This window comes from Nelumbo lutea, chromosome 1, assembly GCF_056320005.1.
Source record: "Nelumbo lutea isolate HS-2025 chromosome 1, American lotus-T2T, whole genome shotgun sequence".
In the NCBI taxonomy this organism is placed as follows: domain Eukaryota; kingdom Viridiplantae; phylum Streptophyta; class Magnoliopsida; order Proteales; family Nelumbonaceae; genus Nelumbo; species Nelumbo lutea.
Window position 1 is genome coordinate 180,168,333 of NC_142684.1, and position 15,470 is coordinate 180,183,802.

At 40.1% G+C, this 15,470-nt stretch overlaps 1 protein-coding gene across 1 annotated transcript in view; it reads left to right on the forward strand.

Annotated features, from left to right (window-relative positions):
- Positions 1–9,241, forward strand: part of LOC148879559 (hyperosmolality-gated Ca2+ permeable channel 1.8-like) — a 30,726-nt gene extending 21,485 nt beyond the window's left edge. Inside the window, exons 4-11 of the mRNA XM_088961136.1 lie at positions 1,463–1,564; positions 1,647–1,766; positions 1,894–1,974; positions 2,186–2,526; positions 5,050–5,295; positions 6,863–7,187; positions 7,467–7,700; positions 8,740–9,241. Coding sequence (XP_088817262.1) covers positions 1,463–1,564; positions 1,647–1,766; positions 1,894–1,974; positions 2,186–2,526; positions 5,050–5,295; positions 6,863–7,187; positions 7,467–7,700; positions 8,740–9,009 — 1,719 coding nt within the window. The 3' untranslated portion in view covers positions 9,010–9,241. The remainder of the gene's footprint in view (positions 1–1,462; positions 1,565–1,646; positions 1,767–1,893; positions 1,975–2,185; positions 2,527–5,049; positions 5,296–6,862; positions 7,188–7,466; positions 7,701–8,739) is intronic.
- The last annotated feature ends 6,229 nt before the right edge of the window (positions 9,242–15,470 follow it).

Here is a 15,470-nt window from a genome sequence, read left to right on the forward strand (position 1 = left end):
TTACACGCAGAACCTTGGTTCCCCGACTTTCTCATGTCCTCCACACACTCATTTGCTAACGAATGCACCTTGTGCTTGACTAATGATGGATGGTAGTACTATTCGGATTCTCATGGACAACACTTTGGCCAAGATTTTATAGATGCTTGTCACCAAACTAATCAGCCTATAATCCCTAGGGTGCTTTGCATCTAGTTTCTTTGGGATAAGGGCTAAGAAGGTTGCATTAACTCTAGGGCTTACCTTTTTTTTAATCTACAAATTCCTGAAATATCCCAACAAGGTCTCCTTTAACCACATCCCAACAATCCTGATAAAAAGCCATTGTGAAGCCATCTGGACTAGGTGCTTTGGATTTATCCATTGAAAACACTGCATGCCTGATTTCTTCTTCATTGAAATCCCTTTCTAACCAATTTGCTTGTTCTTTTGTTATCCTAGTCCAATCCAAATCTTCCAATGTTGGCCTATTATTCAAAGGTTTCCTATAGATTGATTTGAAGTGATCCACAAACAACCTTTCTATCTCATCTTGATTTGTTACTTCCTCCCCATTCACCTCTAACTTGGCCACGGAATTTTTTCTTCTCCTCCCATTGGCCAGTGCATGGAAAAATTTTGTGTTCCCATCCCCTTCCTTAATCCGTTTATGTCTTGACTTTTGCCTCCATGAAATTTCTTCTCTTAAAAGGACCTCTTCCAAATCCTTCTTTAGGTTTCTTCTCAACACCCTTTCTTGCTCACTCATCATCCTTTGGGCTTCTTTGGAATCTAATTCCCCAATCCTAGATAATAACCTAATTTTTTGCTCCTCTATTCTTCCAAAATGTTCCCTGTTCCACTCCTTAATTTTGGATCTCAACCTCTTCAGCTTTTTGTGGAATCTCACTCCCTTCCATTTCATCCCTCTTAACTCTTCTCTCCACCACTCCCCATTCTGATGCACAAAGCCGGGTGAGTCAGCCACATATTCTCAAATATCCCAACCTTGTTCTGATGCCATATATTACTATAGGGAGATTGAAGTTCTCAAGGGTTCACTCAAACGTCACCAAAACCACAAGTGGAGAAAACAAGAAAAAATTTTAAGGGGTACCTAGACTTGGTCAACCTCCACCTATGAAAGGCCATGTACTTTATAAGAGAGGCTTATATGTACAATTACAACATTGCCCCCCTTTTTACAGGCACAACTTGAAAATTGAAATCTAAAGGGTAGATTATTGTATCTCTAATCCTTATCCAATGATGACCTACTCAGATTTGTTATTCCTTTTTTTTTTGCAAAACATTGTGCAATTTATATATTGACGAGAAGTTGTATATGAATTAATCAATATGTATTCTTATTCACTTATTGCATATCTGTTTTGTACATTATTAGAAGTTTATCATACCATTTAGTTCCCTATTAATTGAAAGTTGATAATGCAATGTTGTTTTACATCTGGATATTCTGCAGGTAGTGGTCAGAAATGTGCCTCATGTTTCTGGTCACTCGCTACCAGAAAGCGTGGATCATTTTTTCCAAACTAATCATCCAAACTGTTATCTTGGTCACCAGGTATTATTACATTTCCTGTTGTTTTGTTTGTGTATCTGCATGTGTGTAACTTATTGAAAGGGGTACTAATACCTTACTTCAGGCTGTCTATAATGCAAACAAATTTTCCAGACTTGTAAGGAAAAGGGAAAGGCTCCAAAATTGGCTGGACTATAACCAACTTAAGTATGAACGTCATCCAGACAAGAGGCCAACTAGAAGGGTATATATTTAGAATGTTTCAAATTTATTTGGACAACCATATAGTCATAAAAGCTAGTAGATGGTGTTAAAATTTTATGTTTCTGCGGAACTTTAATAAGTAGCTTATGTACCTCTTCACATTTCAGACAGGATTTCTTGGGCTTTGGGGTGAAAGAGTGGATTCTATTGAGTTCTACAAGAAGAAGATGCAGGACCTTGATAAAAAGGTAAGTTGGCACTTATTACATTTATAGAAACTAATCATACTTGGTTCTTTTATTTTAAATATGATGTCTCTATTATTTTTTAAATGCTTTTGTATCACATAGGGCCAATGCATATTACTGTGGAAACTTGATTTAAAGATGGAATGATCTCAAGAATCCTTTTAATCAATTTTCTATTGTGTATATATGTTATCCTTGTGTTTTTCTTCAGATGGCATTAGAACGCACGAAGATTCTCAAAGATCCAAAGGCTATCATGCCAGTGGCTTTTGTCTCATTCAACTCGAGATGGGGAGCTGCTGTATGTGCACAGACACAGCAGAGCAAGAATCCCACACTATGGCTTACTAATTGGGCTCCAGAACCCCGTGATGTGTACTGGAAGAATCTTGCTATACCATTTGTGTCTCTAAGTATCCGAAAGCTTGTAATATCAGTGTCAGTGTTTGCTTTGGTTTTCTTCTACATGATACCCATTGCATTTGTCCAGTCACTTGCAAATCTTGAGGGTCTTGAAAGGGTTGCTCCTTGGCTCAGGCCAGTCATAGAATTGTAAGTAATTTCTTTCTTGTACCTTTCAAAAAAGTAATTTCTTTCTTGCCTTGGTGCCTTTATAGTTTATGAGAAATTGCATTACTTCCAAACCACATTATTTTCAATGAAACTGCAGAGGTTTTAAAAAATGGAATTTAAACTTGAATGTTGCAATATATATTTGAAATTTAAACTTGAAAGTTGTTACAGATCTTCTATTTATCTCTCTTTATTTTTTTAATCCATACTAAATGGGTATGTACAATAAAGAGTATGGTGGGCTAAATAATAGAATTTGTAGTTTTATTTGGAAAATTGCTCTGGAGATTTGGTGGGTAAAGGGGTGCTCTATAGAGGAAAATGGTTTCTTAGATACATGGGTTGGAAAATGTGTGATGGTTTAGAACCATTGGTGTGTGATTGGAAAATGTGTGATGGTTTAGAATTAAGATAAGCTTTTTATTTCTCCTTCGTAGGTGATGAGTCATTATTACTAATACAAATATGCAATATGCAAGATGTGCAAAAAGATTCACTCATGGATGTTGTGGTCCCAATGCAGTAGGATATGCACCTAATGAAAAATACACAACGTGACTTCATGACTTTGCATTGGACAATCCAAGGCTTGGTGATGTAGGATGGAAGAAGAGAAGTCATGCTAGGGTGAATGTGGTGGGAAGAAGAGGGAGAATTAAGAATCTGAATTATGAGGGTAAGAGATCCAGATCTGAATGGAGAAGAGAAAGAGAAGAAAGATTGCATGTTTAGAAAAACAAAAGAGAAAATACACTATTATCCACAGATAACTCTGAATAAGCTTTCTATTTCATTAATTCCCCTCTTCAATTTCAACTAGAATGATTATTTATAGACTAATCGTAAGGGTTTGGATCTCCCTTTACAGATTCCGACTTCAATTAAGAAACTTACTCAAAACAAATTACCAAGACTATCAAATAGGGACTCTGACTCCAAAAATAACTGTAATAACTCATTACTAATCTTAATTAAAACTAACTTATTGTAAGGACAATAGAAATTACTAAAAATAGTAAATCCAAAAGTTACCATAAATCGTAGTTTGGGTTTCTACCAAGAATAGTAAATGTGTGGAAGATGAAACTTAATCCTACCCCTAAGACACCAAAAACCTAGAAAATGAATTTTGAAGAACTCAAAAATAGAAAAATTCAAAACAACCAATGAGGAATCAGAACAAAGTGGGTTTCTTTTCCATGAAGAAAAATGGTTTCTTTCACTATTGGTTCTTTCCTTTCTTCGACCCCTTCATCACTTGGTCATGATTCATCCAAAGAAAGGCTGTCTGAAGTCCTAGTATTAGTTGTGGTGCTTGTACTTGGATCATCACTAGGCTTTGAGCCATATGAGATGTAAACTTTTAAAAGCACTAACATTAAGTGAAAATTTCAATTATCCACATTCTCTTATTATTACCCTTGATTTACAAGGTATTTTACATCTAATACTTAATGTTATTGCTTACTAGTCACATGGCATGTATGATCTATGACAGATGGATTGGACATATGTGTTCAATGGGTGAAGAGAGAGAAGTCCAAAAAAAAAAAAAGAAAAAAAAAGAAAAAATGTGGAGATTTTAAGTGGAAGGGAGAAGTTTGGGAGTTGAAAATAGAGGGAATGAAACTCTTCCTATAATACAAACATGGTTTGCAATTTCAATATAGATGGACATTTTTCCATGTAAAGCTGGAAAATATAAAAAGTGAAGGAAGTTTTCTAAAAACATGGAATTTATTAATAAACCTTAAAGGAAACTTTAGAAGAATCATGAGAGGCTTCAAGAGGTATCTTTCTCTTTGTCTCCCTTTTAGTCTTTTATCTATCTTCTCTTTATTATTTATTTTATGTCATTTACTTTGCATTTTGGTTTTTCTCCTTTTTGTCATTGTACATTTTGATTAGATTGAGAATCCCCTTCTGTAGTTTAGTTCCTTCTTTTTCTTTTGAATTATACTGACTTAGTAAGTGATTCATATCAAAATAGTAAACCAATCGTATCATCACTGAAAGCCATTTGTTCTTTTAGGAAAAGATTTTCAAAAACTATGATGGTTTAGTGAAATATCAAAAAATTTCTACTAATATTCTAAACTTTTAAACCTTAAATGTGTATTCTATCAATTAAATTGAAAATTTTGTTGACACATAAATATATCAGAGATTTTAGGAAAAAATATTATTGGATAATTTGACATTGCCCCTAGCAAAAATGGGAAATTTCAGAGAAATTTGGCCAAATGTCACTGATTTATAATTTAGGCTTTACATGATTTTATCTCTCCCACTTATGGGATCGCATTGTGATCTTTTGAAAAGGAAACATCATGCTTTGGACGAGGTTAGTTCATCTGTTGAGACCCTCTTCCTTTTGGTTGCTTAGTCATATCTTTGCATAAGCAATGCAATCATTTCATTAGCTTCTTTAAATAACTGTGGAGTAATTTTTTGAACTTCTGTTCAGCTTTACAAACATTGACTGTGGATACTTGTATGCAGGAAAATCATCAAATCATTCCTTCAGGGTTTCCTTCCTGGTCTAGCCCTTAAGATCTTCATGTACATTCTACCTACAGTTCTGATGATTATGTCAAAGGTTGAGGGTCATTTATCAATATCATCACTTGAAAGAAAGGCAGCGGCTAAATATTACTATTTTATGTTGGTGAATGTCTTCTTAGGAAGCATAGTGACTGGAACAGCTTTTGAGCAACTTGGTTCCTTCCTTCATCAATCACCCACCCAGTAATCTTCCATATCCTTCTGAATAGACATTACCATTTTTTCTTTTTAATTTCTGTTAGGATAATGGGTGTTAGTATTCTGTTGATAGATGTTGTTCATGGACTTTATTCTTTTTCTTTTATATTCTTTTTTATAGTTGTTGGGCCTTGATCCATAGTGCTTTAGTTAATTGTTGTTTCAGTGGCCCTATTAGGGGCATATTTGTCCTTGTACCTTTCTTGATGGTTTTAGTATAAATATCAATGGTATGGGGCAGCCATATATTTTTGGCTCCCCTTTCCTTCTCTTTTACTTTTCCCCTCCTTTTCTTCTTCTCTTCTACTGCTTGGGACACCTTTTTCTTGTTCAGTTACCTCCTTTTATTCTTTTTTTTTTTTCAGGTTACAGCTTTCTACTTATTCCATTTCTATTATCTGTTCATAATGAACCAAAGGAGTTTTACCCTTCTCTAGTGAATTAATAGTTTTTTGTTCTTGGTAACTATGAAAAAAGAATCATTACATTTTTTTTTTTTTTTTTGTTTCATTTGTATCCCATATGATCAAGGACTGGTAGAGTATTGGTGCAGAGAATGCTTATGGACCCTAGTACAAAGCTATTTTAGAAAATGCTCCTTTCACAGGGGAGGCTCATTTTCTGGGTGTGCCTCACCAACTTGTTGCTATAATTTGATGAACTAGCCTTGAATTTAATGTTTGAATAGGTTATTTGCCATGTAGTAGGTTGTACTGATGATTTTTGGAGTTTAAATAATTTATAATATGTAGAATTTAACCTTAAGGATACAACCTTTGTGTTAATGATATGGTGCTCTAACTTATTGAGCTAGTACGATTTCATTTCTTTCAGAATTTAGATTTTCATATTGTTATATATTAAGTTTTCTTTTTAAGTTTTTTTGTTAGTGGTGCCTCAATTCAAGCACATACGTCATTGTGCGGCTTTTAGAATCCCTCTGTTTTAGTTGTGAATTGCACTTATAAAATACTAGTACAATTTTATTTGAATTTTTCTCAAACTAAAGCTGATGGAAACAAAAAAGCTTCCAAGTTTATACCAAGAATGTAGAATACAATAATTCAAGTATAAATAGGTGTCCAGAATAGTTAACTCCCACCCCCAAAAAAAAACTTTTATTTTTTTAGCCGTTAAACCTTATATATATTTTAGTATGTGAGATTTTATATATAGAACCACAAGAATGCCTATTTAGGCCTAAGAAAGAGCAAAAAGAAAAACAGAACAAATAATACAGTGCTACTGCTTTACATGAACAAAGTGAGTTGGCTATGTAGTACAATCCCTCTTTTCACAATTTAATAGTAATGTATTGATTAAAGAACTGGTGATCTTAGGTCAATTGAATAGCATATATTTTGAAACATTTGAATTCACAAGTTTCTGACAGAGCTTAAAAAATTGAATTTGTTTTATATTTTAAATTTTTTTATGGTGGAGACATCATGTAGTCCATAAGAGATCCATCTGTCTTCCTATTACATCTTTCTTCTGCAACTGCTATCTCACAAAGATTTGAGTGGTTGATACAGTTTTGTCCTTGTTGCAGAATCCCTAGAACCATTGGTGTTTCAATACCCATGAAGGCCACCTTTTTTATTACATATATAATGATTGATGGATGGGCGGGCATTGCAAGTGAAATTCTAAGACTGAAGCCACTTGTAATATATCACCTCAAGAACATGTTCCTGGTGAAAACAGAAAGAGACAGAGAGAAGGCAATGGACCCTGGAAGTGTGGGGCTTCCAGAGACTCTTCCGACACTCCAACTATACTTCCTTCTTGGAATTGTGTATGCTGTGGTCACTCCAATCCTTCTTCCTTTCATACTTGTCTTCTTTGGCTTTGCATACCTTGTTTATCGCCATCAGGTTACTCACTTATCACATTCTGGGGTTTTGTTTTCCCTTCATGATGCATCTTCATGGTGCTTATTGATGCAGCAGTTCCAGCAAAATAGTTGCTGGACATGGTTGAAATTTTTTGAATACAATAGAGATTTGGACTTGTTACTATGGGAAGATAAGCTAATTAATAATTTTTTGACACACTTCTATGATAATTCATCTTTTTCAAGTTGTACTCTCTATTTTAATTTTTTCTTGCTTTGAGTCATTGGTGATGGAGCTCTCACTTGTTGGATCTTTCAGATTATCAATGTGTATAATCAAGAATATGAGAGTGTAGCTGCATTCTGGCCACATGTCCACAGTCGCATAATTGCAAGCTTGTTGATATCTCATCTTCTTCTAATTGGCCTCCTCAGCACAAAAAAGGCTGCTAATTCTACTCCTCTACTTGTTGTACTGCCCATATTAACTCTGTGGTTCCACAAATACTGCAAAAGTCGATTTGAACCTGCATTCAGAAAGTACTCACTAGAGGTAAGCTCCCTCCTTAGCATGCTTGACATATTTTTGTTTCATTTGCACCACATTTTGATGGGAATGGGAAATTGTATGTGATAGGAGAATACCATATAGGGCCAAAAACAAGGTTATGTAAAATGGTCATTAGGTCAGAAATGTCGTATGGAGCAGAGTGTTGGGCAGTCAAGAAACAACATGTCCAAAGAAATGAGTGTAGAAGAAATGTGAATGTTGGGATGGATGAGTGGGAAAACTAGGAGGATTAGGATCAGAAATGAGCATACTCATAGGACCTCTGTTGGTTAGAAAGTTTTTCACCAATAAAGATACAAAAGAGTTGGTAGCCTAAAAGATGATAAAATGAGTGAAAGTAGACTAAAATAGTTTGGTCATGTGCTGAGAAGACCATCTATAACAACAGTGAGAAGTGAACTGCTGAAAGTTGAAAGGTCTAGAAGAGCTATGGGTAGGTCAGAAAGGACGCTGGTTGAAGTAGTCAGAAATATTGGGAGCCCATTATTTACCAATGGATATGTCACTGAACATAGTGGAATGGTGGAAAATGATTCTTGTAACCAACCCCACATCCACTACACCCGGAGGAGGTTAGTGGTGGGCTTCAGGCTATCGTTGGCTCAAGCCCTCCACATCCATTACAAACCTTGATGAAATTTTCCATTAAGATTCTTTCCCACAAAAGAACCTTGGGGTCAGATCATGGAGCGGGCCACAAACTGAAATTCAAGGCACAGCTCAACATATATACTAGCATTGTGGATCAATATGTTTTTAATTCTTCACCATTGAAGGTCGAAAAGTTGTGGAGCTTTGTCCATTCTCAAGTTTTAAAATTAATTGTTCCATCTTTTAATGCTAAAATTTCCTGTTTTACCATAACCGAGATGGTCTATGTGTGGTAAAATAAATTGCAAATTATTTTATGTTAAGAATATTGGCTTTGGCATTATCTCTTGTTTTGTATTTAATACTTCAAATGGGTATTCCATTCCTAAATTTTGATGAACTACTATGTTGTTTTTATTTAATTTTTCAGGAGGCCATGGCAAAGGATACAATGGAGCGAGCTTCAGAACCTAACCTCAATCTAAAAGCTTACTTGGCTGATGCATACCTGCACCCTATTTTCCAGTCATTTGAGGATGTAGAGTTGGTTGAAGTCAGAGTAGATAAGAACCAGTCTCACATGACTACCAACCAATCTCCTAGGACCACCCCCTCAATGAGTGAACTAAGTTCTCCTTCCCCACCTCATTATGTTTACCATTATGAGAATAATGTTTACCATTATGACAATTATCCCTGAATTGGCAGTATGCATACCTGCAAGGTACCAAGCCTGCATTGTCATCTGCTGGCCTGTTGTAATTTTTCTTTCATTCGTTTTATTGTAAATGGGTAGTAACCTTTGCTTCAGACACGAACTTGAAAGTGTTCTTAGGATTGAAATGCCCAGTTCTATTTGTTTGAACTGGTAATTGTAGATTATTATAATATTTTGAAAATTATACGTAAATTTGTTTATATTCTTATTTCTACAGCTTGGCTCCAGATTTCAATGGCATAAAATGGCAGTTCTTATTGTAAATCAACTTGTATGAAAAATACTGTGGCGGATACACAGAAATATTGCGGTTGCTGATGCATGGAGCTTGATGGATCTCCTGCTGCAACCTTAAACAATGGGATGTTTGGTACAGTGACGTTGCATTGCTGCTGCGTTTTGGGTTGATTGATAGGTGTCATTTCATGATTAATCATTACTATTTATGGCTGAAATGTCAAAGTTGACATTTTGGGTAGAATGGTTTTGTTTTCTAAAACAAAAACAACTGCCATATATGTTGGCAAAAATGTAACACCCCCTTCAAAAATGTTGGCCGGTTATAACTTGCAACGTGGCTTTCTTACCACTGACATGATAATCTATTTGAATGTGCTTTGTTTGTTTATGTTGCGACTTAGTTATCATTACAACTCTATGGGCCCAATACAGTGCAATCCCAAATTAGAAAATAATTGTCTAAGCCATATATATAGTTCATTTGTAGCATCTTTCATCGAATGATATTCAGTTTCTGCAAATAATCTAGACATGGTATATATGCTGCTTCTTTATTTTCCAGAACCGAAAGTGGTGAAATACCCTGTAATCGATCGATTTGTCATGGGACATGCAACCCAATCAGAATTGCAATAGGCACATAATTTGAGGTCACTTGAGGAGGACATGTGGATAGGGCCATAGGGGTGCAACTTGGGTGAAATTGGGTCAGTAATTTGTCAAAATTTGAACAGGCCCGATCCAAAAACCCAGACCCGGTGCAGTGTAAAGTCGACCCAGACCCAGATTAAGTACACAGGGAAGAAATTGGGATTGAAAATAAGCAAGCATATCGACTTCCTTTAAGAATGTCCAAAGTGCATATTTCTTGTTGACATAACTACATAAGAGCTAGGAAGATGCTAGCTTGTGAATATGCTCAAAGAATGTTTCAGAGCTCCAAGGTCCTTGACGACAAATACAAAAAAGTTATTTCTTGTGATGATTAAATCAACAACATGGACCAAAACCATTGGCAGATTTTACAAACCAATTTTGTGAGGCCTGCTTTAATTTAGACCAATACAACAATTTGTGTAGTTTGCATATCGCGTGTCACTATCTCTCGACAGCAGCACGACGGTAACAAGTTTGACAACTCGGATGCACAAGTTATCCTTTAGCGATAAGACGTGCTTTGTAACATTTTGTGGTTACTGATGGAAAAGTTCTTCATGTCTTATTTGGGTGTAGAGCTACAGTCTTTTTTATCCATTTCTCGTCGTCAATGTGGGTCTTATATTGCTGAGGAGGAATTTGTGGGATCATCACTATTTGAAACACTTGCTATAGGCCGACTAAGTGGGTTTGAATCGACATAATAGTTGGATATTGGGTAAGGTGTGCTGGTATTGGGCTGTGGGCTTGTGATGAGATAGTTGGGTGTAGAATTGTGATGCAAATTGCCATTATGCTTAAAAAAGCACCAAATCATTTTATATACCCCTGCTATTTATAGCCACTATACGTGGGCATCAATAGTTGAAATTGAAACGATCTGACGGTCCTCATGAAAAATGGCTGTGCGACTTTCGAGGGGAAATCAATCTAGCGCGTTTTTTGATGTTCACGAAGCCTATAACTCGCGTGACGTCCGCACGTAGACCGTATGCGACCCGAGCTACGCCTGGCAGAACCGAGCAAAAAACCGTTCCAACCTATGAGCTGGCAAAGAAGGAAGTTTGGACTCCGAGCCAAATCCACTCGGCAAATTGCGGGACTCCCCGCGCTAGGTCAACACCCCTAGCATGGGGAGTGGGGGGCAATTGATGTTGGGTGATTTGGCCCAACCTCATAGCACAGGGACACATGGACATGACCTGACATAAGTGACAACTCAGCATGACATCTTGGCCACTACTCGACACAGCGAGCTTGCTGAGGCCCGGCCAAACAACTCGGCGGGTGTGACAGCTCGTCGAGAAGCAAGGCCCAGTTCGCCCCAAACCTGAGGGTGGAGCACCCTGAGCTCCCCCATGCAAAGGGACCTGAGCTCCTCCTAAGGGACTCCGAGCTCTCCCTTCCTAAGAAGGAAGCACCCAAACTTTTGGCTAAGTGTCCCGAGGGAGAAACACCTCGGGACAACACCATCGAGACTCTTGTTCATACTTGCTTAAGGCTCACCTCTAGTGTAGGCACCTTGGTGTACCTCGACACCTCGGTGCAAGACAAGCCTGCCCCAAGTGGTTCGGTGTACAGTAGCTCGGCAGACTGTAGGGAGATCTGCTTGACATCCGTGCATGCCTGACATCCATACCTGCCAGATCCGGTGGCAGTGCTTGGATTCCTTGCCAGGCGGCATTCTGCCTGTCGTCTCTGAAAGGCATGGCACGCCTGACGAGTCCGTACCCTATAGCAACAGCCTGCACGTGCCACCCCGACCCTCACGAAGCAAAGGTATTGAAGCTAGCACTTTCAGCACTCTTAACTCTCTGTGTCTTCTTTGAGTTTTTCTCAGAGTTCTAACTTAGTCATCGGAGTGTTCCCTCAGGGATAGCTCCCCGGGAACCCTTCACCTTCTTCTTCCTCTCAGGTGTCGTCCGTCATAGCTAGGAGCCAACTCTCAGCCAGTTAGGAGTGCCCAGATTGTGCTACATCACTTCTTACCAAACAGACTTTTAGTTGTTTTAGAGTTCCCTTTTTTAGAATTGACCAACTTCCCCCCCTCTTCCGAAAAAAGAACGCCCCCTTAAAGTGACTTCCCTTTATTAGAGTTCTTTCACGTTATGTCAACATTCTTTCTTTGATTTAATAAATCATTATAGAACGACTTGCGGAGCAGTTCGCGGAGCGAGCCGCGACTACCGAAGAGACCATCCCCTTCCTGGCTTCAGCAGAGGACCCAGCCCGGGTACTTCAGATCGATGCTTCTGTTGAAGAACCCCTGTAGTCTTATAACTCATAGGCCCCTGCATTATAAATCATAGGCTCAACACTGATCCTGTAGTTAGGCCCGTTAGATAGAAGAAATACAACCTAGCACAGAGCGATGGAAGGCAGTCGACGAGTAGGTTGGAAAGCTCCTTGCAGCCGATTTTATCAGGGAGGTTCATTACCTGAGCTAGGTGGCCAACCCCGTTCTGGTGAAAAAGGCCAACGGTAAATGGCGCATGTGCGTCGACTACATCGACCTGAACCAAGCTTGCCTAAAGGAATGCTTCCCACTTCCCAAGATCGACCGTCTAGTGGATGCGACCCCGAGGCACGAGCTGCTGAGCTTCCGGGATGCCTATTTGGGCTACAATCAGATCAGGATGGACCCAGCGGATGAAGAGAAAATTGCTTTCATAACCGAGTTCGCTTGTACTGTTACAAGGTCATGCCCTTCGGGTTGAAAAACGCTGGGGCCACTTTTCAAAGACTTGTAAACAAACTGTTTGAGCTACTAACTGGCAAAAAAATAGAGTGTTATGTAGATGATATGGTCATCAAAACCCAATTTTCACATGAGTTAATACAACATTTACATTCAGTTTTCAAAATTTTGCGTAGATTTAATATGAAGCTAAACCCCAACAAGTGTGTCTTTGGTGTCACCTTGGGTAAATTCCTAGGGTACATCGTTAACCGACGAGGCATTGAGGCCAACCCGGACAAAATCAAAGCCATCCTAGAAATGAGACCACCCTGGAAATTAAAGGAGGTCCAGAAGCTGAACGGCCGGTTAACCGCTCTGAGCCGCTTTATGTCCAAGTCAGCAGATCGCTGCCTACTTTTCTTTAAGGCCATAAAAGGCAAAGGCTTTGAATGGACCGAAGAGTGCCAGCTTGCGTTCGACGAGCTCAAAAGGCACCTTGCCAGCATCACAGTCTTAACCCGACCCGAAGTAGGTGATGTTTTAGAGCTATACCCCTTGGCAAGTGACGAGGCAGTCAACTCATTACTAATAAGAGAAGTAGATCGGGTCCAATGACCCATCTATTATGTTAGTAAAGTGTTGCAGGGAGCAGAGACAAGGTACCTAGAGATAGAAAAGTTAGCCTAGGCACTGGTCATAGCAGCCCGAAAGCTCCGCCCGTACTTCCAAGCTCACACCATCGTTGTCCTTACCAACAAACCTCTGAGGCAAGTTTTGCTCAAACCGAGGTCTCGGGAAGGTTAACAAAGTGGGCCATCGAACTCAGCGAGTACGAACTCCAATATAAAGCACGAACTGCTATCAAGGCCCAAGCCTTGGCAGATTTCATCGCAGAATGCACCTTTAGCTCCAAAGTCCCCAAGCCGGTGGAACACGAGGCCCCCAGTACGGGAGAGCTCGGGGTCCCCGGGCTGGTTGAACTCGAGCGTCGTTAAGTAGCAACCAGCACGACATCTCTCCTAGTTAGGCCAAGTGCGATCTGGGATGAGGAACCCTGGATCCTTCACATCGATGGCTCGTCAAACCGGCAGGGCAGCGGGCTGAGATCGTTTTGTACGATCCAAGTGGTGTGAAACTAGAGTACGCACTATGCTTTGAGTTCGCGGCATCCAACAATGAAGCAGAGTATGAGGTGCTACTAGCCGGGCTGGACCTGGCAAAGGAAGTGAAAGCCAAACACATTGTCGTCTGCAATGATTCCCAACTCGTGGTCAATCAGGTTATGGGTGAGTACGAAGCTCGCGAGCCAACCATGGTAGCATACTTAGCCAAAGTGAGAGGAGCTCTACTCAACTTCCGATCACACTTCATCCAGCAAGTCCCGAGGTCAGAGAACGCTGAGGCCGATGCCCTATCCCAGTTATCCAGCACTAGTGATAACACCATGAGGACTGTGTATACAGGGAACTTGCCTCGGCCTAGCATTCTTAGGGGGGCAGAGGAGGTCACTGTCGTTGTTCAAGCAGAGCCGAGCTGGATTGATACGCTCACGAGCTTCTTGCTACACGAGACTCTCCCTGCAAATAGTAATGCCGCTAGGAGGGTTGAACGTCAGACAACCAAATACGTCATGATTGATGGATGGCTGTACCAAAGATCCTACACGCTCCCCTACCTGCACTGCCTGCGACCCTCTGAAGCCGAGCTCGTCCTCCGCGATACTCATGAGGGCCTGTGTGGTGGGCACTTGGGGGGCATATTCCTCGGTTAGAAAGCACTACGATAGGGGTATTACTGACCAATTATGAAGGCAGATGCGACCGAGCTTGTCAAAAAATGCGACAAGTGCCAAAAGCACGCCAACATCCACCACCGAACTGCCACCGACCTAAAGTACTTCACTAGCCCGTGGCCATTTGCACAATGGGGTATTGACATACTTGGGCCATTCCCACCAGCTACAGGACAAAGGAGGTTCTTGGTGGTGGCAGTCGACTATTTCACGAAGTGGGTCGAAGTTGAACCTTTCGCAACAATCACAGCCCGAAATGTGTAGAACTTCTTTAGGAAGAACATAGTGTGTCTATTCGGGTTGCTTCGGGTACTAATCTCCGACAAAGGTAAGCAGTTCGAAGACATCAAATTCCAAAAATAGTGTCGAGACATGGGAATTCAGCAAAACTTCACCTCGGTGGCGCACTCTCAGGCAAATGGTCAGACGAAAGTCACAAATAGAGCTATTCTCTGCGGACTAAAGGTGCGACTAGTCCGAGCTAAGGGACTATGGGCAAATGAGCTGCCTAGCGTATTGTGGGCCTATCGCACCACAGAAAAGACAACCACAGGAGAAACCCCCGTTAACCTCACCTACGGCACTGAAGCAGTCATTCCAGCTGAGATCGAATTCCCCTTGCTAAGAGTAGAAGCACATGATGATAGGGCGAATGAAGACAAGCTACGCACCGATCTCGACTTGTTTAAAGAAGTACGGGACCTTGCATACATCAGGACTGTGACCTACCAGCAAAGGGTAGCTCGGTACTATAACACTAGGGTCAAAAAGCGGACTCTCCGCATTGGCAATCTGGTTCTCCATAAGGTTATGGTGCCTGGACCCGTTGTTGGAAAGCTCGGTCCAAACTGGGAAGGACCCTACCGAGTAAAGCAAGTACTCGGGGAAGGAACGTATGAGCTTGAAACCCTAGAAGGGGAACAAGTACCTCGGGCATGGAATATTGTCAACCTAAGGCAGTATTACCTATAAATAACTGAGTGAACCACGAGTCATTCTCAGGGCTTAAGGGCCAAAACGCCGAGTTGACAGAGACCTCGGCACAATAAAACCCAGTCGCTCCTATGCCATGGG